The sequence below is a fragment of the Eutrigla gurnardus genome (genome assembly GCF_963514095.1).
Source record: "Eutrigla gurnardus genome assembly, chromosome: 1".
Classification (NCBI taxonomy): Eukaryota; Metazoa; Chordata; class Actinopteri; order Perciformes; family Triglidae; genus Eutrigla; species Eutrigla gurnardus.
In genome coordinates, this window is record NC_139915.1 from 22,541,538 (window position 1) to 22,566,401 (window position 24,864).

At 40.8% G+C, this 24,864-nt stretch overlaps 1 protein-coding gene across 1 annotated transcript in view; it reads left to right on the forward strand.

The window, feature by feature from the left end:
• The window catches only part of mdga1 (MAM domain containing glycosylphosphatidylinositol anchor 1), a 184,151-nt gene extending 164,733 nt beyond the window's left edge, over window positions 1-19,418 (forward strand). Inside the window, 2 exon segments of the mRNA XM_084006809.1 lie at window positions 8,458-8,566; window positions 14,354-19,418. Of these exon segments, the coding sequence (XP_083862935.1) occupies window positions 8,458-8,566; window positions 14,354-14,439 (195 nt within the window). The 3' untranslated portion in view covers window positions 14,440-19,418.
• The last annotated feature ends 5,446 nt before the right edge of the window (window positions 19,419-24,864 follow it).

A 24,864-nucleotide genomic window follows, 5' to 3' on the forward strand; every position in this document is an offset into this window, starting at 1 on the left:
GCAGTCACGGGGGAGAGTCATGTCCTTATGTCTGTTGAGTGTCAAAGCTTAATTGTTCCAGACACCATAACCTGCTGCTAATGGATAGGAATTATACAGTCGGGAGGACGACGGCAGCGATGAGAACTGTACGATGTGTGTGTTTTTTTTTTTTTTTTCATGAGCAAACTGTGAGGGAGGTGTTTTAAAGACACAGAAGGTGAATGTGTGATCAAGAAGGAATGGGCCACGTGAAGGTGTCTCTCATCAATAAAGCACTTAATGAATCTTAAATATTCATCTCCCCATTTGTATCATGACTCAGGCAAAGGTAGGGGGAGGCAGTCAGAATGGATGAAGGAGGGAAGGATACGTGTAAGAGAGGGGTTGTCTCCTTGGCAACTGGAGGTTGCCTCATATATGACTATTTTTCTCTCTCTCTCTCTCTCTCTCTCTCTCACCCTTTTGTGCTCTTTTTGTGTGCATGCATGTGCTGTATTGTTCGTCCACTCCGTCACAGGGGTGTATGAGTGTGATTTATTTTATTTATTTTACCATATCTCTCACATTTGTGCCACTTGTCCAATCCTTCACAATGGTGTTTGTGTGAGTGAGAGAGAGTGTGTGTGTGTGTATGTGTGTGAGAGAGAGAGAGAGAGAGAGAGAGAGAGAGAGAGAGAGAGAGAGAGAGAGAGAGAGAGAGACTGTGTGTGTGTGTGTGTGTGTGTGTGTGTGGTGTGTGTGTGTGTGTGTGTGTGTGTGTGTGTGTCCTTGTCAAAGTATGTCCTGGAAATGTCTCAAATATATTAAGAAATGTGAGGGTTCTCAATTATGTTCCATCGACATCCAATATAGTGTTTTCACTGTGGTCTATCACAGCGGGAAAAGTCATTTTAATAATGTTACAGCTTCATTCCATTTAGGTGAGCTTGTGCCATTGTCCTAGTATTAATTAAAATGTGTATCACCCACTGGTAGGAGGCAAGTCAAAGTGTCTGCTGTAAAAAAAGAAGAAGAAGAAGGTCCATAGTATGCAGCCCCATAGACCATTACAGGATCTATCTGTGGCTCAACTCCCGCTAATCAGTGAAATCTGCCGTGAGAAAGAAACCCTCTATTGTCTCATAACGATGGCGCCATTTTGAAAACAAGCGTCCTACAGAAATCACAGTATTAAGTGAGCTCGTGGCTCAGCATGCCAAAAGCAACGCCACACACACTCAGCACATCATTTGTTCGTAATTGGTTAACGGTTTCTGTCTCAAACTTACTATCTATCTTTCTTATGTCAACCTACACCTCCCTCAACTTGAATGATGCAGGTTAATCACGTAAAATATAGATAATAAGATGAGAAATAAGACAGGTGTTGAGAGTCAAAGATGCAAACTGAGATCAAAATTTAGTTTCCGATTTAAATTCAGATTTTTTTTACATTTACAATAACTTTAAGAGGTATTTCGGGTCTTCAGTTTGCTCTGTCTGCTTAACACCCCCCCCCCCCCCCCCCCCTACCCTCCCACACACACAGACACACACAAACTACTGCTGTGTAACAAATGGAGTTGTTAAATAATGTAGAGAGCATACAGCCTTGATCGCAGCACCAGCCAGAGGAAGCAAACTGATAAACATGCTTTGTTACTCTCTCTCCCCTTCTCTGACTTCTCACTGTACTGAGCTCCCCGGGGGCCTGGCGAAATGAAATAAGGAGGGTGAACCCCATTTCTCTCCGTACTACATACCTGTCTGTCTCTCTTGAGTCCATCCTCCTTTCAGCTGTCATTGTTGCCTCTTCTACCACCATCCTCTGTAGCTCCCCCATTTTCTATCTGCCTCTCATTCTCCCTCTCTATCACTCTATCTCTCGCTCTCTCTGTCTCTGGGGAGTGCTACTTTCGTTACGATCAATAATAATGATTGAGCTGTCTGCTGTTGACAATGGGAATTACCTGACACAATCGCCGTTGTTGTGCTGTTTAGCTTCTTTTCTACAAGTTGAAATTGTAAAGAATGGCTCTGTTCGGTTTGTTTAAGCAGTTGAGTTGAGGCTCGCTTCGTCTCCATCTCTTGATAGTTTATGGGAGATGAGACGACTGTTGAAGACGGCATTGTTGTGGCTCTGCCCCTCCTGCCCTGAAGCATTCATTCATTTTATTTATTTATTAAATTACCTTCATTCCATATTCCATAATAAAAGTGTGTGGTCAATACGTAGCTGGCAATGCATCAGTGAGTATCTTGCAATGTAATTGCATATTTTAATTTGTGGAATCTGCTGGCAACATAACTACAGATCCTTGAGGCTTCCGGTCTCGTGGATTCAAAGGGACTGGAGGAGATTTCTCAACATCCAGACTTCCACGTATACACTCAATAATAGGGTTCTTCAACACTGATGATAGATGGGAATCGGGACACCAAAGTGAGATTTGATAGGAGACGTCACTGACAGTTTTGATTGACAAAAATAGGGTTAGTTGTGTGTATCTGATCTAGAGATCACATTGTGTCACATAACGTCTGCAGGAGCTACATTGACTTCATAAATACTATGCAATATAATAATTAAAATGTAAACTCAAATCAGTAGGATTATAATGGGAATTGGATTTTTCGTCATACTTGGAAGTTATGAGTTTGAGGGTTTGACTGATAAAAAGTTGACTGATAAAAAACATTGTTCCATGGCACTACTAGTAGTGAGAAGGTCTACAGGATAACTGTAACTAAAGTTTCACAGTCAATAGTTCTAAATCATACAATTACACAGAATGATGTTACAACCAAATTATGTTAAACCAGTACTTCTTTGATTTAGTACTGCATTCCCAAAAGGTTAGGGGTAAAAGATTAGCCAAAACTAATGTAACAGAAGTTTTCAGCATAGATATCTAGAATGGATCTCCAGAAACATTGTACGCTTCCTTTAATGTAACTTCCAGCTGTTATGACAGGCTTTCTGTTGAAAATGCGTAGTGTCCAAGCACAGGCCAGCATACAGTAATCCTCATGATGACCTCATCAAGGTTATTTTCACAGGCTGAGTAGTACTCCCTTTGACTAGTAAATGAACTTGAACTTGCAGTTTAATTAGTAGAAAGCTCCTTTAAGTTTTAGTTTCACACACTTTGATCTTTTTCAAAGAAGTTAGGAAGACAGGTAAATGTTACATCACATTAATTTCTAATGTAAAAGACCTGTTTACCAAAGCTGGGTAATGTCATAACCAGGTTAAATAAAGGTTCGGTGGAAAGGCTGTGAATTCTAATCTTAAAAGCGAAGCCATTAATTTGCATTATTTCAAGTGGCCACCAGAGGGCGTCTCCTCTGGTTGCAAAAAGAAGTCCGATGGTATAGATGTCTCTATAAGTCTCTTTTATACAGTCTATATGGATGATACATGTGGACCTTTTCAGATTGACTCCCAGTATTTACTGGGTTTTATTTCATGGAGTTCTACAACAATGTGATTGTGGTGGATGCAGTCTGCAGTATCAGCCACTATTAACTGTCCTGGAGCCCAATGCTCCAGAGATTGATATGCTTTGAATTTGGGAGTATCTTTGTCTCCAATTGAAGAAATCCCCAACCTAAATTCCAATAAACAGTCATAACCGTGTTGTGGTCCATAATCTATTGTCTTCAAATTTGCTATTTGAGCAACTTTCATGTGATTTTTTTCTAATTCAGTTGAATTCGCAGAGGATTGCTTTTTTGAAGTAAACGCTTTGTTCCGCGGAGGACAGGAGTGACTGCATATTGATGTTCCTGCCTCATGCGGAGAGCATGTCCGTGGAGAACACAAACTTTCTAGTCCTGTGCATAGCTCGCTGACTGCACACACCGAAGGCCTTTGAGGTGCTGCCACTCGTCTCTGCATTTCCCCTCTCTTTGTGCTCCATCCAACAAAAGTAAGGACGTCTTTGAGAGCAGCTTCCCTTCCTGCCTCTCCAAAAGAGCTACAGCCCAGCCAATTGCTTGCATTAATAGAAGCCTTTTATTGTACACAATTACCGCTGTAAGCAGTTACCACTGTTTACGCTGAAATTAAACTGATAACAAAGTTGTTTACTGCCTGCTGGCCGTGATTACTGTCCGTATTCAAGTTGTGAGTTTGTGAAATGTGAACTACCACTGCATGAGCTTCTCTGCTCATGAATTGGGTTCAATGAATAGGCAAGGGAAACTAAACACTTTGATGTGAGCCGCCCATACACACTGAGGAAAAAAGCGTCCACACAATTACATCATCAATTGTTATATCTGTAGCCATTGCGTTAGCCGAATGTTTTTATTGTTCCATTGAACCGCCATCTGTCCCATGTCTGTAAATTTGCCAATCCCTGTTCCTGTCAAAAAAAATCTCAAATAATCAGAGTGAATTGGCCTTGACGCTGATTATTCACTGAGACCAACTTATGAAGCCCAAATTACATGTACTCATAAAATGAATTAGTGATTAAAAAAAAAAAAACATTGTGCATGTTGTAGTAGATTATTAGTGTCCCCACTTGCTCCTCTGTGGATTACCCAGTGGCCATCTGTGTTCCTTGCAGTGTTTGGTACCTGGAGGTAAACCAGGCCAACCCACATTTGTGTAGCTCACACTGCACCAACTCTCTTCTGCACTGGTATTTCAAAGCTGTCTCTCCCTCTCACACACACTCTCTCTCTCACACACATACTCTCTCTTTCCCCCTGTCTCACGGCTGTGTCCCCTCTGGTATATGGACAGCACATCAATGGGAACATTAAAGGTTACAAGACTCGACAAAACGACACATTCACAACTCCAACCTGACACCCTTTGATCCTGCAGTCACACACACGCACACACACACACACACACACACACACACACACACACACACACACACAGTCACACACACACACACACACACACACACACACACACACACACACACACACACACACACACACACACACACACACACACACACTCACATAAACTATGTCACACATTTTAGAGGATTCTACTTCAATTTTTTAAAGAAAAGATTTTGTGATCTACCTTTCTAAAACAGAGTGGTGATTCTTGAGTATAATTTTGTTAAATGTCATGGTTAAATATCAGGCACATTAGATATCACAGCAGCCTTTTATGGCCCATGACCACAATTTTACATTTCACAAATCTCATGACCCTTGGCACTTCGGTTGTCCACATTACCATGTGAAATCTTGATTCTTCATTTGTTAATCTACTATTAAGTTAAAGTTATATAAGAAATAATGATATACTATAGCCTTTATACCTATATACTTCATGATTTCGATTTAAAGTATATAAATAGTCAATGTCAGTCCTTAATATTATTCCATGACTGTCTGCCAAGCAATCTTGCCAATGTTGAGGAACTGAGAAGGCACTGCCGGCACCAACCGCTCACACTTGATCTGTCAGCAGTGGACATTATGAGAAAGGACACAGTCCTGTTTCCCTGAGCCTTTCCAGGAAAAAATAAACACATAAAAAGATGTTGTTGGCATCCTGTGTTGCATGGCAGGATATTGCATCGCATTTTTTCTTCCTGCGCCACATGGTTTGATATCATAGAGAAAATGATTACGCTTGATTTGATCGTGTTGCTATGGAGGGAGGATGGTTATTTGTGCTGTTCTTCGGCACATTTTGTGTTCCAAGGCCACTGTTAGTCTCTGGGCTTCTTTCTCCCAATTATTTTTCTCATCGTGTCTAATTATACAACAATCCAGTCTGTGCTTGGAGGTGCACACGGGCACACTGCAGGTGTGTTGGTAGGCATGTGTGTTCGGCTATAGGGACACATAGAATGGGAATGAGGAAGAAAGTACATAAATAAAACAAACTGTTAACTCCAGTCACACAAAAAACAGCACTGTAGCCTTTATAAATTAGATGGCGATGGCCTTTTGACCAATTATCCTCCTCCTGCTACTACACCGTGGTTTCCCTCACAGCTGCCCTCTGCCAAGTGAATCAAATAAGCCTCTGCACAAATGAGCCGACCAGCTAAACCCATCCGGCCTGCCACACTTCTTTTTCTTTTCTCCCTCTACACTGGCCAATCAGTTTCAAGGTTCTCCTAATTTTTTTATTTATTCATTCAAAGGTCTGTCTCTCTGGGAGAAAATTGGGAAGCAAGTGGGCAAAGAGGTGGTCCACACTTGTGTTCCCCTCCCCTTTATTAACGGAATTGATCGAGCTCTCTATTTTGAGGAAATTGTGAAAAACACCAGGAAAATGATGCTTCTTGTACGTACACACGTGCAAGGACAAGTGGTTTTGTAAGGGCTGAGGAGAAGAGCCGGGCTATGTCTTCAAGGGAACTAAAGGGGGAAACAATTGTGGTGCATCTAGAGTAAGAGCAGCAATAACTGAGAAAAAAGTTGATGAAGAATTATAATATCCCACCGTCCTTATTTATTCACCATAAACTTAACCATAATGACTACTGCAACTCTCTCCTGGCCGGACTCCCTGCCTCTGCGACTAAACCTTTGCAGCGTATCCAGAACGCTGCAGCACGCCTTATCTTCAAGCTACCCAAATTCTCCCATGTGACCCCCCTCCTCCGTGACCTCCACTGGCTCCCTGTTGCAGCACGCATCCAATTCAAGACGATGGCACTGGCCTTCAGGGCCATCAATGGAACGGCACCCATCTACCTTCAAACACTGGTCAAACCTCATGCCCAGAAGCGAGCACTTCGCTCCTCTACTTCAGCTGGCCGGCTGGTACCACCATCGCTGAAATCAAACAAATGTCGCTCAGCAAAGTCCAGACTCTTCTCTGTTCTGGCACCTCAGTGGTGGAACGAACTCCCGACCAATGTCAGGACAGCAGAGTCATTTGCCATCTTCCGAAAAAGGCTCAAGACACACCTGTTCAGACTTCACCTCGACTCTACATAGCCCACTAACACCCCCCCCCCCAAAAAAAATCTGTACCTATAGCACTCTGATCATAGCACTGTCGCTCTTAAGGTACTACTTTACTCAGATGAGGATCTAACACTTGTTCTATTTTTAGCTCTTACTTTATCTGCAATGATACATTGTGGTTTCTTTGTTTCCTTCTTCTGACAAATGTACTTATTGTAAGTCGCTTTGGACAAAAGCGTCTGCTAAATGACCTAAATGTAAATGTAAACTTGGAGAAATTACCTAATGTGCACACAGTCATGCTGCTCCTTGTCCATGACAATGAAGAGGCTTTTGGTATCCAAGAATTCCTTTTTGATACTTCAAAGTAACGTCAGTGTTTGGCATTAACATGCGTACTAAGAGTAAAACACAAGTGATGGAAGACCCCAGCATTGCAAGATGATCTCCGTGGTGTTGTCATTTTCATTTACTCATATATACTGTATGGGTCAGGCCTTTAACTTCATGTCCGGTCTGCTCTGCCTGTTTAAATCATCATCTGCCTGGCTTAAATAATCTGTTGATGCTCTCCCACCACACACTGCTGTTAACAGATAGAGGTACTAGAGTGTGGATCTGTTACCCCTCCTTGCATGCACCTGCTCGCTCTCTTGTACACGTATACAGGAATGTATGCATTTTTTCCTTCAAACACACAAGTCACACCTGCAACTGGGTCTGTCTGGAGTAACTTAAATTAAGTTAAGTTAAGTTAAAGTGTTTAGTGTTAGTTAAGTGCCTTGCTCATGGGCTCATTGGCAACCGTAGGTGGAAGTACTGCATTATGTGCAAGCCCATGCGCTAATTTCTGTATCAACCACTTAACAGATCCATTATGACTGTAGGCTTGGAAAAGCCCTTCAGAAATGATCACACAGCAAGCCCTTTTGACTATGATATTTAAAATTAAACATTACAAAGCGCCAAAGTCTGCGGTTGAAGCCAATAACAACTCGAGTCCTGAGAACTGGTTTGTTGTTATTTTGGGGCAACAAACTTTCCTTGTTTATTCACTCTCCCTCCTCGTATTCCACACAGAATACGCTTGGTTTTTTGATTAGCTGGGCGCCTTGGTACACCACAGTAATTAGACTGTCAGTCAAAACCAGATGGCTGGTGGCTACAATGGGGAAGTCGCCTGGAAAGTTTTCGGATGACTCCCCTGTTTGTTTTTTGATGTTGTGGGTCCACAAATGGTAATGGGGTAAGAATGCAACTTCTAGATACTTAATGCGGGAGACTACTGCTACCTGCATATCGTTATATGTGCTGTTTGTTTACTTAATGTTTCTCAGCATAATGTCTTTTGAGAAGGTAGGGCCAGTTTTGGGTTGTTCTTGTTCAATCTGAAATAAAAGGGTTTCATCATCTTCCACTTCTTTTTTATTTTGATTGAAAAAAAAAATCCTTATTATATAATCATTAAAGTCAAGTGTGTTTGAGTGGTATGTGACTGCATTTATGATTGATCAGATACACACTATATTGTGTCATATTAACAGCAAATTAACCCAGTATCTACCTGTCTTCTGTCCGATCCCTAAACAGATTGTGTTCGAAGGAATCCGAGGCCCAAGTTTTGAGGGGGACATCGCCATTGACGACGTGTCCATCACCGTGGGGAAGTGCAAGCAGGAGAACACTGTAGCCAGCGCAGGTAAGACAGGTAAGATAGACATAAACACACAGAGAGAAATACAAAAAGCCTGCAACCGCACACACGATGTCCGTGTGGGCGACTTCGGACTGAAATAAGAGAGGCTATATGATCCTGAAAGGTCTCAAACATATTGATAGTTTTTTTGGTTTTCGGCAGACATGCCAATAAAACACTTGCTAAGGAGGTGAAACGGAGCCCGAGTTGAACTGAATTGATTTCAGCTGAGAAGAAATAAATTGAGGGGCAGCAGAGAAGGGAATTACTGTAGAAACATGATTGTCAAAGGAACAGGATAACTAAACTTTATCTTTAGTGTTTGTGGGGCCATGACAAGAGGACATCACAGGGCACCAGAATGGAGACGGTTTGAAAGCCCCATCATCATTTGCGGTCTCTCTTCTCCCTCTAATGCTTTATTTACTTCACATCCCCCCCCCCCCCTCATTTTTTCATCCTGTAAGTTTCCACACCGCCTCCTCCTCCTCCACACCCACCATCATTATATCCTCTCTCTTTCCCGCTTACCTTCTGTTCTCCATTCGCTGTCTCCCCTTTATTATCCGTGTACATCTACACACTGCTCTTCATCTTTAAAATGCTTATTTTATTTACCCTTTAGAGAGAAAGACAGGAAAGTGTGTAATGATACAGATTCAGAGAAAAAGAGCATCCGTGAAGGAAGTGCGAGTGGGTCCAAGTATCTCTAGGCAATGAGGGGAAGAGTGACACAGCTGGATCCGATAGTGGCAAGAGCACTCCACTAGGAGAGTTGTTTTCCCCCTCGAACTGACCACATATTTCTCCACATCCCTCACACTGACATGCTTGACAAGTCAAGCCAAGCTATCCGCCCATAAATAGAATACCAGAATACTATTTTGCTGCTCATAAATACTGTTTGTGACGGTCCACTCTGCCTTAAGGGTGACCCAGAGGGGAAACAAGTGAGTGAGTTACAGGGAATGAGTGCATGTCCATGTAAGCGTGTGGAGAGAGGCTTGACTAGCCTTAAGGGTAAGGGTGTGGAGAGGAGACGGAGACAGGGAAAAGGTCAAAAACGGAGTGACCAAAAAGTGTGTAAGTGTGTGTGTGTGTGTGTGTGTGTGTGTGTGTGAGAGAGAGAGAGAGAGAGAGAGAGAGAGAGAGAGAGAGAAGGATAGAGAGGGAAACAGGTCCAAGAACTAAAAGAAGAAAGAGAATCTGAAACTAAAAGCTGCCAGCAGTTTAGCTACAGTAAGAGCTGCCCTCTGCCAGCCAAGACTTGCATACAAAGAAGACACAGACACACACACACACGGGTGCACAAACATCATTAAATTCTCATAATAGCCTTCATTGCATTCTCTCTGTCTACAGGCGTGCACAACAAGCAGCGAGTTGGCACCGTTCTCTTATTGCACGCCACCTTTTTGGTTGAGTGAAACAGGGACAGTCTGAGATTGAACGAGAATGAAATGAGTAGGCTACAGTAATATTCATTACTACGGTGGAATACAAAACTGATCCTGTAACTGTTGTTGAGCCAATTAATTTCACTTCATGTTATTTTGGCATTGGCCTTGATAACGTGAGACGTATTCTTACCAATTAAAAACTTATGGAGGACGTAGCATGATTTCCCTACTGTTTTGAAGTGCGTTTGAGTCCTTTTAGTTTTAATCATGTCGAGTCAATTTTGTTCATATGGCCCAAAATGACTAATCACAAATGGCTCAACAATGGCTTTACCATCTATACAGCACATGGGACCCTCAATTTGGATAAAGAAAAACTCCCAAAAAACCATCTTAATTTTTTTCTTTAAATGAGGAAAACCTGATAGTTCCCAGTAACAGGACATGCAATATAATAGCGTATGCAGAATGTTCACGATAGGGTGGATTTCACGTGGCAACATGTGGTGAGAACTTGCATGGTCTTGTTCACCTATTCCTGTTTGTTAGGAGCAACTACAAATAAAACATTACAGCTGTGGAAACAACAAAAAAAAAAAAAACCAGAGAGAGTGAATTATTAACATCGTGCTTTTACTTTCAGTCAGCCCCGGCTGCAAGGCGTCTGCGTTTGTGTGCAATCTCGCACATATGCGCATGTAAAGACACTGGTGGATGGAGTGAATAATGGATGAAGGTGTAAACAGGAAGAGGAAAGCTCTTGAGCTCGGCTCTCCGTGTGTGTGTGTGTGTGTGTGTGTGTGTGTGTGTGTGTGTGTGTGTGTGTGTGTGTGTGTGTGTGTGTGCTTGTGTGTGTGTGTGTGTGTGTGTGTGTGTGTGTGTGCTTGTGTGTGTGTGTGTGTGTGTGTGTGTGTGTGTGTGTGTGTGTGTGTGTGTGTGTGTGTGTGTGTGTGTGTGTGCACACGTATGTCCTGCAGGTTTTTGTGCAGGCAGAGACGTACTAGTGCAGACAGATGGGTAATTATCAGGCATGCGAATGAAGAGGCTTTGACACTGAAAGAAACACAAATGCATCCGTCTTGAGTGCAGATTCTGCTACCATGGAGTTTGTGAGGTAAAATGAGGCTTGGAGAAGGATTAAGCGCATGTTTACCAGGTATGACGATATCAAAAGGAATATGAATAATACAGAATCCCACATAGGGTAAGAGGATAGCGAGACAGACAGGCAAATTAACAAACGTACAAAGCAACACATACCATCAATAGAAGCCATCATATGGCGAGGTGTGTGCTGTTCCCTGCATTTTCCAAGATGCAGAGGGAGACTAGTGAGCCCGGCAGCAGCTGATATATCAAACGTGTCCTGAATATGCCCGCACACCGCATACAACATGTACATTAGTATTGACCAATCGTGTTGGAGCAGTCTTCAATGCAACCTGAATGCAGGTGAACAGTTTGTGTAAAAAAGGCCAAACTTGAATAAACGGCGCTAATTAGCTTTTGCGTTGGTTTGAAATGAGCTTGTAACATGGCCACTTGAAAGAATCCGCATCGCATCTCAAGGTACTAATCAGACTGTGAACAATAAGCAGCGCGTGGAAAATTAAGTCTTGAGACAGATATTCGCTGGCTACACCTGAACCCCGGAAATATAACCTGCTGCCCCCAGAGCTGATCTGTCATCATAGCCAATGGTTTCCCAGACTGGTTCAAAACAGTGAAAATAATCAAATCAAATGCGTTTTACACATTCAGCAGGTGGTCAAAACAAAACTACAAACTACAGGTGTACTGTGTGCATTCTAGGATATGTGGGATGTTGTTTCTTTCGTGTAATTTCTTTATCTGCTGTATTTAATAACATGCCAAAGGGAGTAATAAGTCCAAATGTTAGTCTTCCATTTTCATTTTAAATCTAAATTCAGCCTTTAGAATTTATCAAATCAAACTACCCTTACTAAAACATGCTGGCATAACCAGTATTTTACAAAACATTCTTTTTTTTTCATATATACAATACATAATCTCAAATGAAATTAAATAATCCTTGAATATGTGACTATAATCTGATTGTACTTTTTTTTATGTAATCTGGGCTGAGTTACTTTCACTATTCTTCATCATCTAAATACCTGATCCTGATTATATGCAATCAGTTTCTATGCAAACATGCACATGGTGATGCTCACAAATACACACATTTGATGACTCCTGACAATTCTCACAATCACATGCACACACACACACACACACACACACACATGTAGTTCAGGTTAACTCCATCCAGGCGCAGGGCACGGTTGTCCCACGGTCCTCCGTAGATAAAGGTTGATTGTCTCTGACATGTTTGGTGCAGCTGCACCTGCATACATCACAGAGCTGTACCTGGATCAGTTGTGTGTGTTCGTCCCTCCTCATCTCTTTATTAATCTTTATTGAGGGAACTTACCAAATAGGTGAAACCAGGAGTACCGTTTGGATTTTGCTTGTTAAACAGTGATTTTTTTGTTGATATTGTTGTTGGATGAACCACAAAGAAGCAGGTTTATGTGAATGGATTAAAATGCCTGCATACTGTCCTGTTCTATGAAATACATGGAACTGCCCACTACACACACATACATGCACACGCATACACCAATACACTCAAATCCATTCTCTACTCCCACAGTAATCCATTAACTTTCTATTTCTTTCTCCATTTTAATTCCATGACAGAACACATAGATGTATGATGTTGGATCACTTACACACGATGAGTGAAATCAACATTCCTACTCCTTTGACCTCCTTTGAGAGAGAGATGGGATGCGTTAAAGGAAAGAAAGACTAAGATGTAAAACGCCGTGTTCCAAATCAAAATGTTGCCTCAAACTATACTATAGGAAGGTTCACATGTGTGTGTTTGTGGGAGTGTGTGTGTGTGTGTGCGTCTGCTGCTGCGTTCAGATGAAAGCTTTATTATAAAAATTGATTTTCTGCCTGAAGAACAGACCCTTAATATGAAATAATATTGATCCTTTTCATACAATACCTACTTTTTATTTATGAAACTCTGTCTTTGAGCTGCCTGCACGTGTAATTTGTGGCTGTTTTTTTTTTTAACATCGTACATCGTATGAAACGGAAGGGAGTGTGTGTTTTTGTACACTTCTTCTGCGTGAGACAGTAAGATTTTAACATGAGAGAAAATAAATAGGAAATCTGAGGAAAACTCATCCATGTATCTTGCAGTTAAAAGGTTCTGAACAATTAAAATCACACTAGAAGATGTGTGTGATCTTCTAACTGTGCATAAACAATGCAAAGCTGCAGGGGGGGGAAACAATCGTAGAGAAACAGCTCATCACATATTGGTGATGATGACATCAATTGTAACTTCTTTTTTATCATTAAAATCCCAAAGCTGTCACGGAGTCAGATCTCAATGGTGAATCTCCGTCTCTCTCGCTTGTTTACTCGTCCGCCCCCTCAGTCTTGGTTCTGTCTCTTTCCCCGTCTTTTCCTTTTCCGTTCAACTCTTTCATTCTTCCCTAAAGCTCTCCCTTACTTTTCTCCATGTAAAATCAGAAAACACAACCCTCCTCCTGCTTTCAGCATTGTTAACACGGTTCGCTATTGTTCAAATGATTCTCCTTGTTACAAAAACAAAAAAAACAGCAACTAAACTCTCCACACCAGAGCTTCTCCGTTGCACATGTCTGCAGCAGCCTCAGGCTGGAAGACAGCCTCAGGCAAACGTGATGAATGTTTACTTGTAGTACTACTTAGCCTGTGGTTAATGAAATGTCAACGTTAACCTGTTATTCATTAAATGCACTTTACAAGGGACAAAGAAAAACATGTAATATTTACATTTTATTCAATGTATACTGCGTAGCGTAATTAGTGGGGGCACTAATTAATTAACACAAATCATGACCAGAAATAAACATGGCTCTATTTAACGTAAAGACAATGGAGGTGCAGAACAGCTGGGAAAGCACATGGAACTGGACCATGGGCCCAGTTCCATGTGCCTACTTCGCATCACCTGATAGGATGCAGTAAGCTGCTCAGTGGCCTTGCTGGGTGTTCGGGCAGATTAATAAATGAGTATCGTCTGCATTTGGCAGCTAACCCCAGGACAACTCTCACGTAGCATCAGTTTAACATCAGCCAGCCATGAAAGGAATCAATTATGAGTAAATATAAATTAATTGATGTCCAGAGTGTAAAAAACCCTCATGATTGTTCAACACACCTATAAGTAATGTTGACTGGTCTGTGGGAACTCTGCTATAAAACATTTTGAATTAAACTTAATGAACTTCGCAAACAAGATGTCTGCAGGTATTTATGTATGAAGTAAGATAACTCTGCTTTTTTCTGTCTATTTCCACAGTTCTGATCGGTGGATCACACTCGCTCCCATTGGCTAGCTGGCTGACCTTTGGCCTCTCGTGCTTGCTGTTGCTACTCTACAGATGATGAGAACTTCCTGCGACACCCACCTGTCTGTAGTGACAGACGCTGTCCTGACTGGCGCTCTTATATTTCTCTCTCTACCCTTCTCCCTGTCCTTTCCTTTACTTACCTGTCTGTCCCTTCTCCACTCGGTGTCTTTCTATCCTCCACGCATCCATTTCACCCTTCTTGCTTAGATAAGTGGTAACACAAAGTCTTTGTCTAGTTTCTCCTCCTCTGATTTCTTTGAACATCCCCCCCAGCCACTCAGTATAACCAACTGATACACATATTGTATGTTAAGGGGATCACACTGGGTGATCGCTGACAGTTGAACTTCACATTCTCTCCTTTGTCACTCTATTAATCTGGCTAGATACACTTTAGGCACGTCAGTGTGTTACTTTGTCACCTTTTCCTCTCCTTCATCAACCTTCTTCATGCACACATACACCCTCTCATGTATCTCCAATCCCTGGGACCGTAATCCCCAGCAGCCCCTCCACCCTGTTCCCCAGACACACCACAGTGTCGGACACTCAACCAAAGATGACAAAGAGACCTGAGGGGATAAAACGAGGGAATGGGGGGAAACCAGGAAGAATGTGAAAGAGAGACATAGAGGGAGAGAGATAAAGTGGGTACAATCCCGCTTTTTCACAAAGGCTGCATCCCTCTGTCCCCAACCTTGGGACCACGGGAGCTACTGATTGACAAAGAAAGGGACGGAGGAGAAAAAAAACTGATAAATTAATGAATGAGTAAACAAACGAATGCTGAGGAGAAGGACGAACCAGAAATGGAGGGGAAAAGTGTGCTCCTGGTAGCCTCTCTGCTTGCCACAAGAGACGAACCTCAGTGCGGATAATACGTGTACATTTATCTCTATATATATATTAAATATAACAAAGTTTAAACTAAAACACAGCTAGGACAGTGGAGGACTTTACAAGTTGAAATTAAAGAAGCACAACATTTATACAACCTCTGCTGTTCCTTTGGGTTTTATTGTACTTATTATGTGATGTTGCAATTTGTCAGACCTATTCAATGTTTTTTGATATTTTGCTTTCTCTGGTTTGTTTATGCCGTCACGAGGGGTGAAAAGCAATGGGTAATAAAGTATTATATTAATATTTATGAGAAGAAGAGAAGATGATTCGTGATCCAGAACCTGAATTGAGCTTGAGGTGGGAAACACACAGATGATCTAAGCCACCTGGATAGAAACCTTAACTTTCCCTTTCACATAGTAAACACAGGCAACACACGGTTTTCCTGGCTGACATCACAGCTGGGCCGTCGGCTCAGCCGTTTCTACGGAAACCCTGGATGATCGTCATGATTTCCACTTTTCTGTGCCCTTACCATGAACTTCTCATCATCGGACATCGTGACTCAGATGTTTGAAATGATCGACCGCAACAGAATAGCTGGACATGCCTCTACTGAAGAGAAACACACGGTGTGGTAGGGGGGGCCTGGCAGGAGTTTGGTTGAATACTTGTTTCTCCACAGGTTATTGAATGTCATGTATGAATATTCCCATATACTTCCTTTCACACGGATGACAGGTGGAAAAAAGATTGTCAGTATCTGGCGGGCTTGCGGCATGAACTGCATATCGGATTCTCTGTCATTGTTTTAATTAACGTTGAATGTCTGTCATGTAAACGTTTTTTTTTTTTTCATAATATAGATATGATTGTTAAAGTTAAGCAATACTCATATCTATAGATCAATAACAATAGTTTGAATTGACTGTGTTTAAGATGGCAGTCTGAGGGAACACTATCTAGTCCAAAACACACATGGTAATGGGTACTTCTCTCAATATTTGTCAGCTTTGCTTTCTTATTACCAGTGTGTTCACCATTCATGAAGATCCATAATTAAAGCCGTAGCTGTTTGAATCATTCAGGGAGTAGATGGCGTATTTGCGTTTTGCTGCATCATGCTTCGATTCATCTCCAGAAAGCTCTGCTCCAGTAACTGATCTGCTTCATTACTGCGTGTATAGCTGACATGTCACATTGATTTGATCCTGGCATCCAGTCGTATGTGTTATAATCATAAGTAGTACATGACATACAGACGTAATGTGCCTCTTGTGACTCACCCTGTCTGCTGTGGGTGTCCGTGTTAAGCCGGCATCGTGGTTACTGTTGTACCTGCAGAACGTCACACAAAGCTGTGTGAGGCATTTTGGACAAATGTGTGACAGCAGTGGGTTAGAAGAACATGGAAGCCATTTGAAGCTCTCAATATTCCTGTATCTTAGCTGTATCTCTGTCATTGTGACGTTACTTTGGTGCGGTGAGCGCACCTGATGGCCTGAATGATACAAACTATTTTGACATACTTTCCTGTAAATCTAGTCATTCTGCAATCATATACTCTAAAGCTAAGCTGACAATATTTTCAACTTTTTTATAATATCCTCCAAATGCCTCTGTCATTTTCCCCATAATACAACATAGCAAAAAAGAGTTTGTTTTAAAGTGTTTGTTCAATTCCAACAGCTTATTTCGCTAAGGGAATTGGCTACATGTGATATTTATATCAGCTTAATTTGTACATTGTCATAAGCATTATTCAGCACTGAAGCCGCAAACACTTTTAAACATTTTAGAAATATCATGAAGCATTGATGTGCATGGCATTTCATTGGCAAATCAGTCCTCATGTTGCCTCATATTTCAATGGCAGTACAGGAAGTAACAAGGGGAAGCACTACAATTGGTAATCATTGTGTTTTGGGCATGTGATGGCTTCAAAATGTTTTGTCTGTAACCGCTATTTATACATATTTCCCAAACTGACACGCAAACACACGTTGGTTGTGTTTTAAGGTGGAAGACTTTACTTCACCCACGTGGGAACAGAATATGAAAACATAACATACACATGTGCTAACCAAACCATTGCTAAGCTTTCTTATTGTCATTGTTTTGATGCAACAAATTGTCACTTTAACCAATGAGTATTGATGTATGTGGCAACATGGCATAGTGGGAAAGTAACTAATACTGCATCCATCGAGTCCTGTATGATAGAGCAAGCTTTTGGTTGTTGTTTTTTTTTCCAAAAGACGAATCAAGAAAATTCTTCACACTGGTACACTAGAGTTAACTCTGAGTCATCATAAGCAGTTCTTGTTTCCCAGTACATGACCATCCAAACGGGCGTTTTCAAGAGAATGTAAATCAAGTAATTTCCATTGTTATTTGTTTTTTACATAAACCGTTTTAATAACAGTTTAGTAATTGCCATTTCACAATATGTAGAGTGAAATCACACCTGTAGCAACACATCGTTCTGCTCATGCCGTATCGAGGGCCGAAACAAAGTGAGGATTGCATATATCTTTCATATTAAAATGACATGCTGAAAGCGTCATTTATAATCCAAGTGATATGTATTATTTCGGTAGAAAGTAACAGAATCATATGCTTCATTTGTTTCAAATTAACATCTGTCAATAAAATGAAAAAAAAAAAAAAAAAAGCAAAGAAATCAAAAAGCTTTTGTCAATGATGAGAATCTAGGTGACATCCTTTGGTAGCAAACATTTTAAAGAGAGAGGCCAGTTTGCAGTACTGCAGTACAATTGTCAGTCTGCATGCACAGAAACGTAATGAATCTGACTGATTGTGATTGTCAGAGCAGGTTGAAAGTCCATGAAAACACATTTGACCCTATATCGTCCTGTAGCTTTTAACGAGCAAATTGTAATACTGGTTCCTGCCAAAAGTAAAAAAAAAACACTTATTGTACATCAGATACACTGAAGGCACCTCAAGATTTAATTTAGATTATATCCTATCCAGTTTTGAGTGATGTTGATAAAGACAAACCAAAGACAAGACGAGACAAATAGCTAAATGTTTACCACATGAATTAGTACCTGAACACTTTGCCTTTCTCTTATCAGCTAGAAGCCACAGTAATCTGCCTGAAGACAAGTCCAACGCCGAAATGTCACATTTAAAAGGCTGTTAAGTTAATGAAACCGGTTGAGTTTCAATGTGAGCACCTTGGTCATTTTCCACTTCCTGTTAGCAACACGCTCATTCATCTGTTTCCTGAGCCCCTGTGGAGCTGCACATGTACACGTCCATGTAAAGACTACATCAACTGGAATGACAAACTGACTGTTAACCCTCCACCTGCCGTATACTGTCTTCACCATCCTGAACGGGTTAAATTGACCTGCAGGTCTCTGTCCTCTCCTTAACCACGAAAAGCTGCCACTACACTGAGCAACGGCAATAGATTGAGTTGTCCTGCCGGCAACAGTAATAAAAGGAGATCATGTTCAAGAGCTATTTTTCTTTTTTACAGAAAATAAGAGAATGTGAAACAGTCAGTGTCGGAGTGCAGTGTCCTGGGATGTTACCTAAAAAGTTGTGAGGGTATTACAGCCTTTGTTTAAAGGCTGCTGGAATGACATTTTCCACAAAACTCTGTGACCGGTGTCAGGGTTTCCCTAACAACAGTTCAAATATGATGTTGGATTGAGTAGAATTTAAAAAAAATGCTCTCTCTTATCAAAGTGTGGAACCCACCTTCACAAATCCACAAGGACAGAATCCCACTGTTCCTGTGGACTCATTTACATTTGACCAACACACATGGAAGTGTCTCTGTGCATGTTTTGTGGCATCAAAGTTTCAAAGTGATAAGCCTTAGAATGTTATAAATGACTTTTTTTAAGGACTCACCTGACTATTGTAACTCACTGTGACAAGCATTGTCTACGCATTGAGTCATTTTGGGGAACATCGGCCACAGTGATGGTACACAAGCTAACGCTGAGGTTTGACAGCGTACGCCGCTCTATGTATTGATCCATTTTGAAGATACGTGAAATGCACCTTTGATGGGGAAAAGGGGTATCAAACAGTCCTGGGTGTTGTATATCTGTCATGTACTAAAGTATTTTAGAGGAAAAATATATTTGAAATATGACTCTGAAAGGTATAAATAAACATCAATGATTCAAAAAGGTTTAATTTTTATGGTTTGTTGCTCCAGTTGCTCCTGTATAAAACATCTGGGTAATACATGAATTCCATCTCTGCAGGAAAGTTAAATAAGAAGATCAATATCACTCTAGAATCTGTAGACTAAATATGAAGCTACTGCCAACAGTCTAGATTAAATTAGTAAAACTGGAGACAGGGTAAAATCCATACCTGACTCTGTACCAATGCAATACGATCTGCCTACCAGTACCTCTAATGCACACTAATAAACTACTTATTGATCTCTTAAAAAACTGAAATGTATAAAGGTCAAGTTGTTTTATGGAGGGTTTTGTGCCAGGCTGTTTCTCGGCCTGGTGCGGTAACTTCCTGTCTTCTTGTCTTCACCCTGAGGCTGCCAGTCAACCAGCGGAGACTTTTCATGGAGACTTTGCTTATTTTATATATAAATATTGTATTTCATTTGCAAACACGTAAAACATCTGAAAGTTCAGATCATGTGAAAACTGTGTGGAAGGAGGCGTCAAGAAACCACATCGACATGAGGAGAAAAACAAAAAATAAAAAATTCAGCTCACATAATTTAGAAAAATACAACAGAAAATGACAACACGAAGCATTAGTTGGATTCAAGTCTTGGGTTCGAAATGGATTTCAAGTTTCACATACTTTAAAGCCAGAAAGGCCGTACAGTGGCATTAAACAAATCACTTATTCAATCACATAGACAGAGATGAAATAAGTGCTTGTTCTCAGCCTGGTGCGACCTTTTTACTACACATTCATCACAACAGCAGGGGGGTAATTACGGAAGTGTTACAGGTGCCTAAAGATACTAATTACAACATGGACTTTAACACACATTCAGCGTGACTAATAGACCATGTTTGGACTTCTTAACAAAACACGCATAAGTCATTTGACATACAAACTTCACTGGTGGTCTGACCAGATATAACATTTTTGAATGATTCATTCTCATATTGATATTTTGGTTTTCATGTATTTTTTTTCCTGGCGTGACCCTCGAGCTGCCTTTCGGAGTGGACGTGGATGGCGCGTGTCGCACATGCAGCAATTAATGAGAATCCTCAGGAATTAATAAATTGTGAAACAAATTTCAGCACTTCCCCGCTAATTACTTTTTCTGCCAAGGCAGCCGTCTCACGCGTGTCTAATTTGCGAGCTGCGTGTGAATGAACTTAGACTGATGGCTTGCTTCCAGCATCTCGGCGCACGATGTCCCCGCCAAAAAAAAGTTGTGCCATCACGACGAATACAGTAATCGGAAGTAATTTACACTCCGAGGACGTGTGATTGTAGATTATCTTCTCCCTTGCGTTGACATTATCGCCAGCTCTAAATGTGTTCAGCGATTGTTTTCCATTTTTTTTTTGTCTATTCCAACTTCCTGTCGTTGTCTTCCGTCACTGTCTCACGTTAGGGTTCCAACTGAAATAGATACAGTATAGTATAAATAACCTGTCTGGTTTTGACCTTCTTGTAAAAGGCTGTTCCTGTTTTGCTCGCTCACTTCAGTCTGGTGAGCTGAGGAAAAGTGATAGCTGTCATATCACTGAGGTTTCTGGCTATTTTTGCGAGAGTCGTTTGTTGTAATTTTTGACCTTTGACTTCTGGCGAGACTTCTCTTCTCAGAATAAACTGCAAAGACCGGCTAAGACATCTCTCTCTCTCTCTCTCTCTCTCTCTCAGTAACAATGTTGCCAAAGCATCAAAATATATATAATTTGTAGAAATATATGAATGAATATGAATTATATAAACAGTATATATATATATATATATATTATACTTCTTATATCACATATATATACATACATACATATACATACACACACACACACACACACACACACACACGCACACACACACATATATATATATATTTATATATATATATATTTACACACACACATACACATACATCTTTATCTCTCTCTCTCTCTCTCTCTCTCTCTCCCTCTCTCTCTATATCAAACACATACACACAATGTCCACTATTTATATTAGACCTTTGTTTTTTGTTTCTCATAAGGGACAGTTAAGAAGAAAACAGCAGAAAAACAGGAAGAAAAGTAAATAGTTTAAATACACAGTATCAGACGTGAGAGACTTATGCTTGTACCCGGTTCTTTTCCTCTCTCTCCACCCTTCTCATCTCTTTTCTGTTTTCACTCTCTCTCTCCTCTCTCTGTCCATTCAGCGAGGCAGAGATGTAGAGATAGAAGTCTAATTAATGTGTGCTTTCTACTCTGAGCCGCCTCTTAGTGGAGCGCAGTGTGGAGGGGTTTGGGCTGAATGATTCGGAGCTGCGCTCTTCTCCTTCATTTGTTGTCTTTGACACTGGGGAGGTGGGATTTCTTACCCAGCCCGTGACTCCAGTCGTCTCGCGTTTATACAAAGAGGGGAGAAGGGCTTTGCTGCTGCTGCGCCTGTTGATTCGAAGATTACGCTGGGTTTATTACTGATAGCCCCGAGCTTTGCTCCCTATGACATTAGGACAGTATATCCATGTTACATAATGCAACTCTCTGACTGACCGTGCCCCAGTTACAGTTTGATTCGTACTAAGCAAGTTCTTGTGTTCCCTTTTCTGTGAATAACCCAATTGTATACTGAGAGCATTGTCTCATGAAGAATGACAGCAACAGTCGTTTCAGCAAGTGCCCCAAAACGCCATGTTTTCATTGCCCCTGTCTCCTAGAAATCACATTTAATTACAACTCATTTGCAAGCGTAAATACATGTTGAAGGAAACATAACGCTGTGTAAATTACCTTCTATCTGTTGTTAATAAATGGATGTGGCAAGTCACAAAATATTGATATTGAGCACATCAGTAAAAGGTTAATTTACAATTGAACTCGGTTATTTCCTGACAAACTATCTGGTCTACATTTACCACTCAAACTATTTTAAACAACTGATGACTGATGTTGTATGGCAACATGGTAACTTGGCAACGTTGGCCTTGGTTTAGAATAGAAAAGGTCTGAGGAGAAACTAAGAACAACTGTTACAACAACGCTACATTTAAAAAAATTGATCAAACCAAAAAACCCAGCCCAATGTTACTAACTAATTTCCAGTGAAAGTAGCTTACAGCACAAGCGCAAAAGTCACGAAAGTCAAGCAAAAAAAGTCAACAACATGAACATGGCTTTTGTTTGTATTCACAGCTTTCAATCTAGCAGTGTGTGGAAGAGACACATTTTCTCTCCTTGCTCTTATGTTTTTGTCTTATTATAATATAATCTATTTTCATCGTGGCTGCACACTAAATCAAATGGTAATACATAATAGGCTTTTTTCATCATCTTCCAGATATTCACCCCCAAATTTTGAGAAATATTTGATGTCTTAGAAATATGGGGTCAAAACAAGACTTTACTTCTTTCCTTCCTCCCTTTCTTCCTCCCTGACTCCATCCTTTCTTTCCTCCAGAGAAAGCCAAGACATGTCACGGATGAGAGCTTTGTGCTAAACACACACCTTATCGTGAGCATTGCTCTCAAAGGAGTGACAAACTTATTGAAAAAGAAAAGATGTTCTGTTATGCTTGAAGAGTGATCCCATACGTTTCATATTCAGCCATTGGAGATTTTTTGTGCTTCATCGTAGACACTCTGAGTATAGAAGGAGAAGTGCTACATCCTTACCACTGTCCTCTCTTCATTATTCATCAAACGCTGCTCTTCCGTGGCTTCTTTAAATGCTTCCTCAGAGGCCAAGATCTGAAGGTAAAATGTTGGATTGTTCTGTTAAATATTTCAGGGTCTCATGAGAACAATTTACTATAAAGGACTCCAAACTACCAGCTTATCCAACAAAGGTCACATCTCCCATGTCTTCCTTTGGCACATCGGCTTTCTGACTGTACACTGTTCTACATGGTGAGGAATATATATGTATACTGTATACAGGGTACAAATTATTTGAAATAAGCTGAATTTCCCTCTTACCCTGCTCATCAATCTCCCCATATAAATGGAAACAATCTGGATGTCACCATGGAAACACACAGACTGGATGGACTATAGTACATTTAAAGTGATGGTTCGGAGTGAACTGCACTCTAGGTAATTTCCACCATGACATCCAGCCAAATACCCCCTCGGAAGCATTTTTAGCGATGGTCAGCATTGGTTTAAGATAGCCGCTATCAGCCAAATGGCTTAGTACTAGCGCTATGGTACAGAGGGTATATCTCGTAAATTACCCCACTAATAATGCATGGAATGGTACCAAACTTCTGCAGTAGTACACATAGTGTCTGTACTCACAAAACGAGGCATTTGGAAGTTTGTAAGTACACCAGGAGTTTATTTAAATGAACACTTGCCTGATAGCTTCTATCCTCGACTACTAACGCTAACTAACGCTACCACAGCATAGACGCTACTTCCGTGTTTACCCAGCCGATGCCGTGACACGAGTTTCAAGCGAGAGTATGAAAAAGTTTCGCTAAATGTTTATAAATGCTTGTATTATCAGGTCAACACGTGTCAACACTTGTTGACCTGATAAGACAAGCATTTATAAAAATGTGTTGACCTGATAATACAAGCATTTATAAAAACTCAGCGAAACGTTTTCATACTCTCGCGTGAAACTTGCGTCACGGCATCGGCTGGGTAAACACGGAAGTGGCGTCTACGCTGCGGTAGCATAGCAGCCGAGGATAGAAGCTATCAGGCAAGTGTTCTTTTAAATAAACTCCTGGTGTACTTTCAAATGCCTCGTTTTGTGAGTACATACCCTGTGTGTACTACTGCAGAAGTTTGGTAACATTCCATGCATTATTAGTGGGGTAATTTACGAGATATACTCTATGTACTATAGTGCTAGTACTAAGCCATTCGGCTGATAGCGGCTATCTTGACCAATGCTGACCATCGCTAAAAATGCTTCCGAGGGGGTGTTTGGCTTGATGTCATGGTGGAAATTACCTAGGGGGCATTTCACTCCGAACCATCACTTTAATAGGCAGTAGACATCTCAATGTCAGTACAAATACAAAAAAGTAATTAACAAGTTGATGACCCCTCTGCAGAGCCACAGTTGTATTTAGCACTACAAGCCCTTATGATTATTCATGCAAAATGAAACTGAAAACAGGTATTGTTTGTGGAGTAGCCTAGCTATTGTACTGTATGCAAGTATGTATTTCATTATGCATCATGTTTTACTATTTGTGCCCTATTTATGATTGGTAGGGCTGGAATTGCCGTGCTTGACTTTAGAAGCACAGGGAACTTCATTTCTGACCTCATGACCTACCAAAGAAGAAGGTGTTTTTGTTGAACAATAACAGCTTAATGTTTTAATGACTGCACAGTATCTATTTATATTCGTAAATGTTTGAAATACTCTACTAGGCCTTAAAAAAATGTTACTGACTGAATCACACATTTCTACAAATTACAGCCATAAATCATGG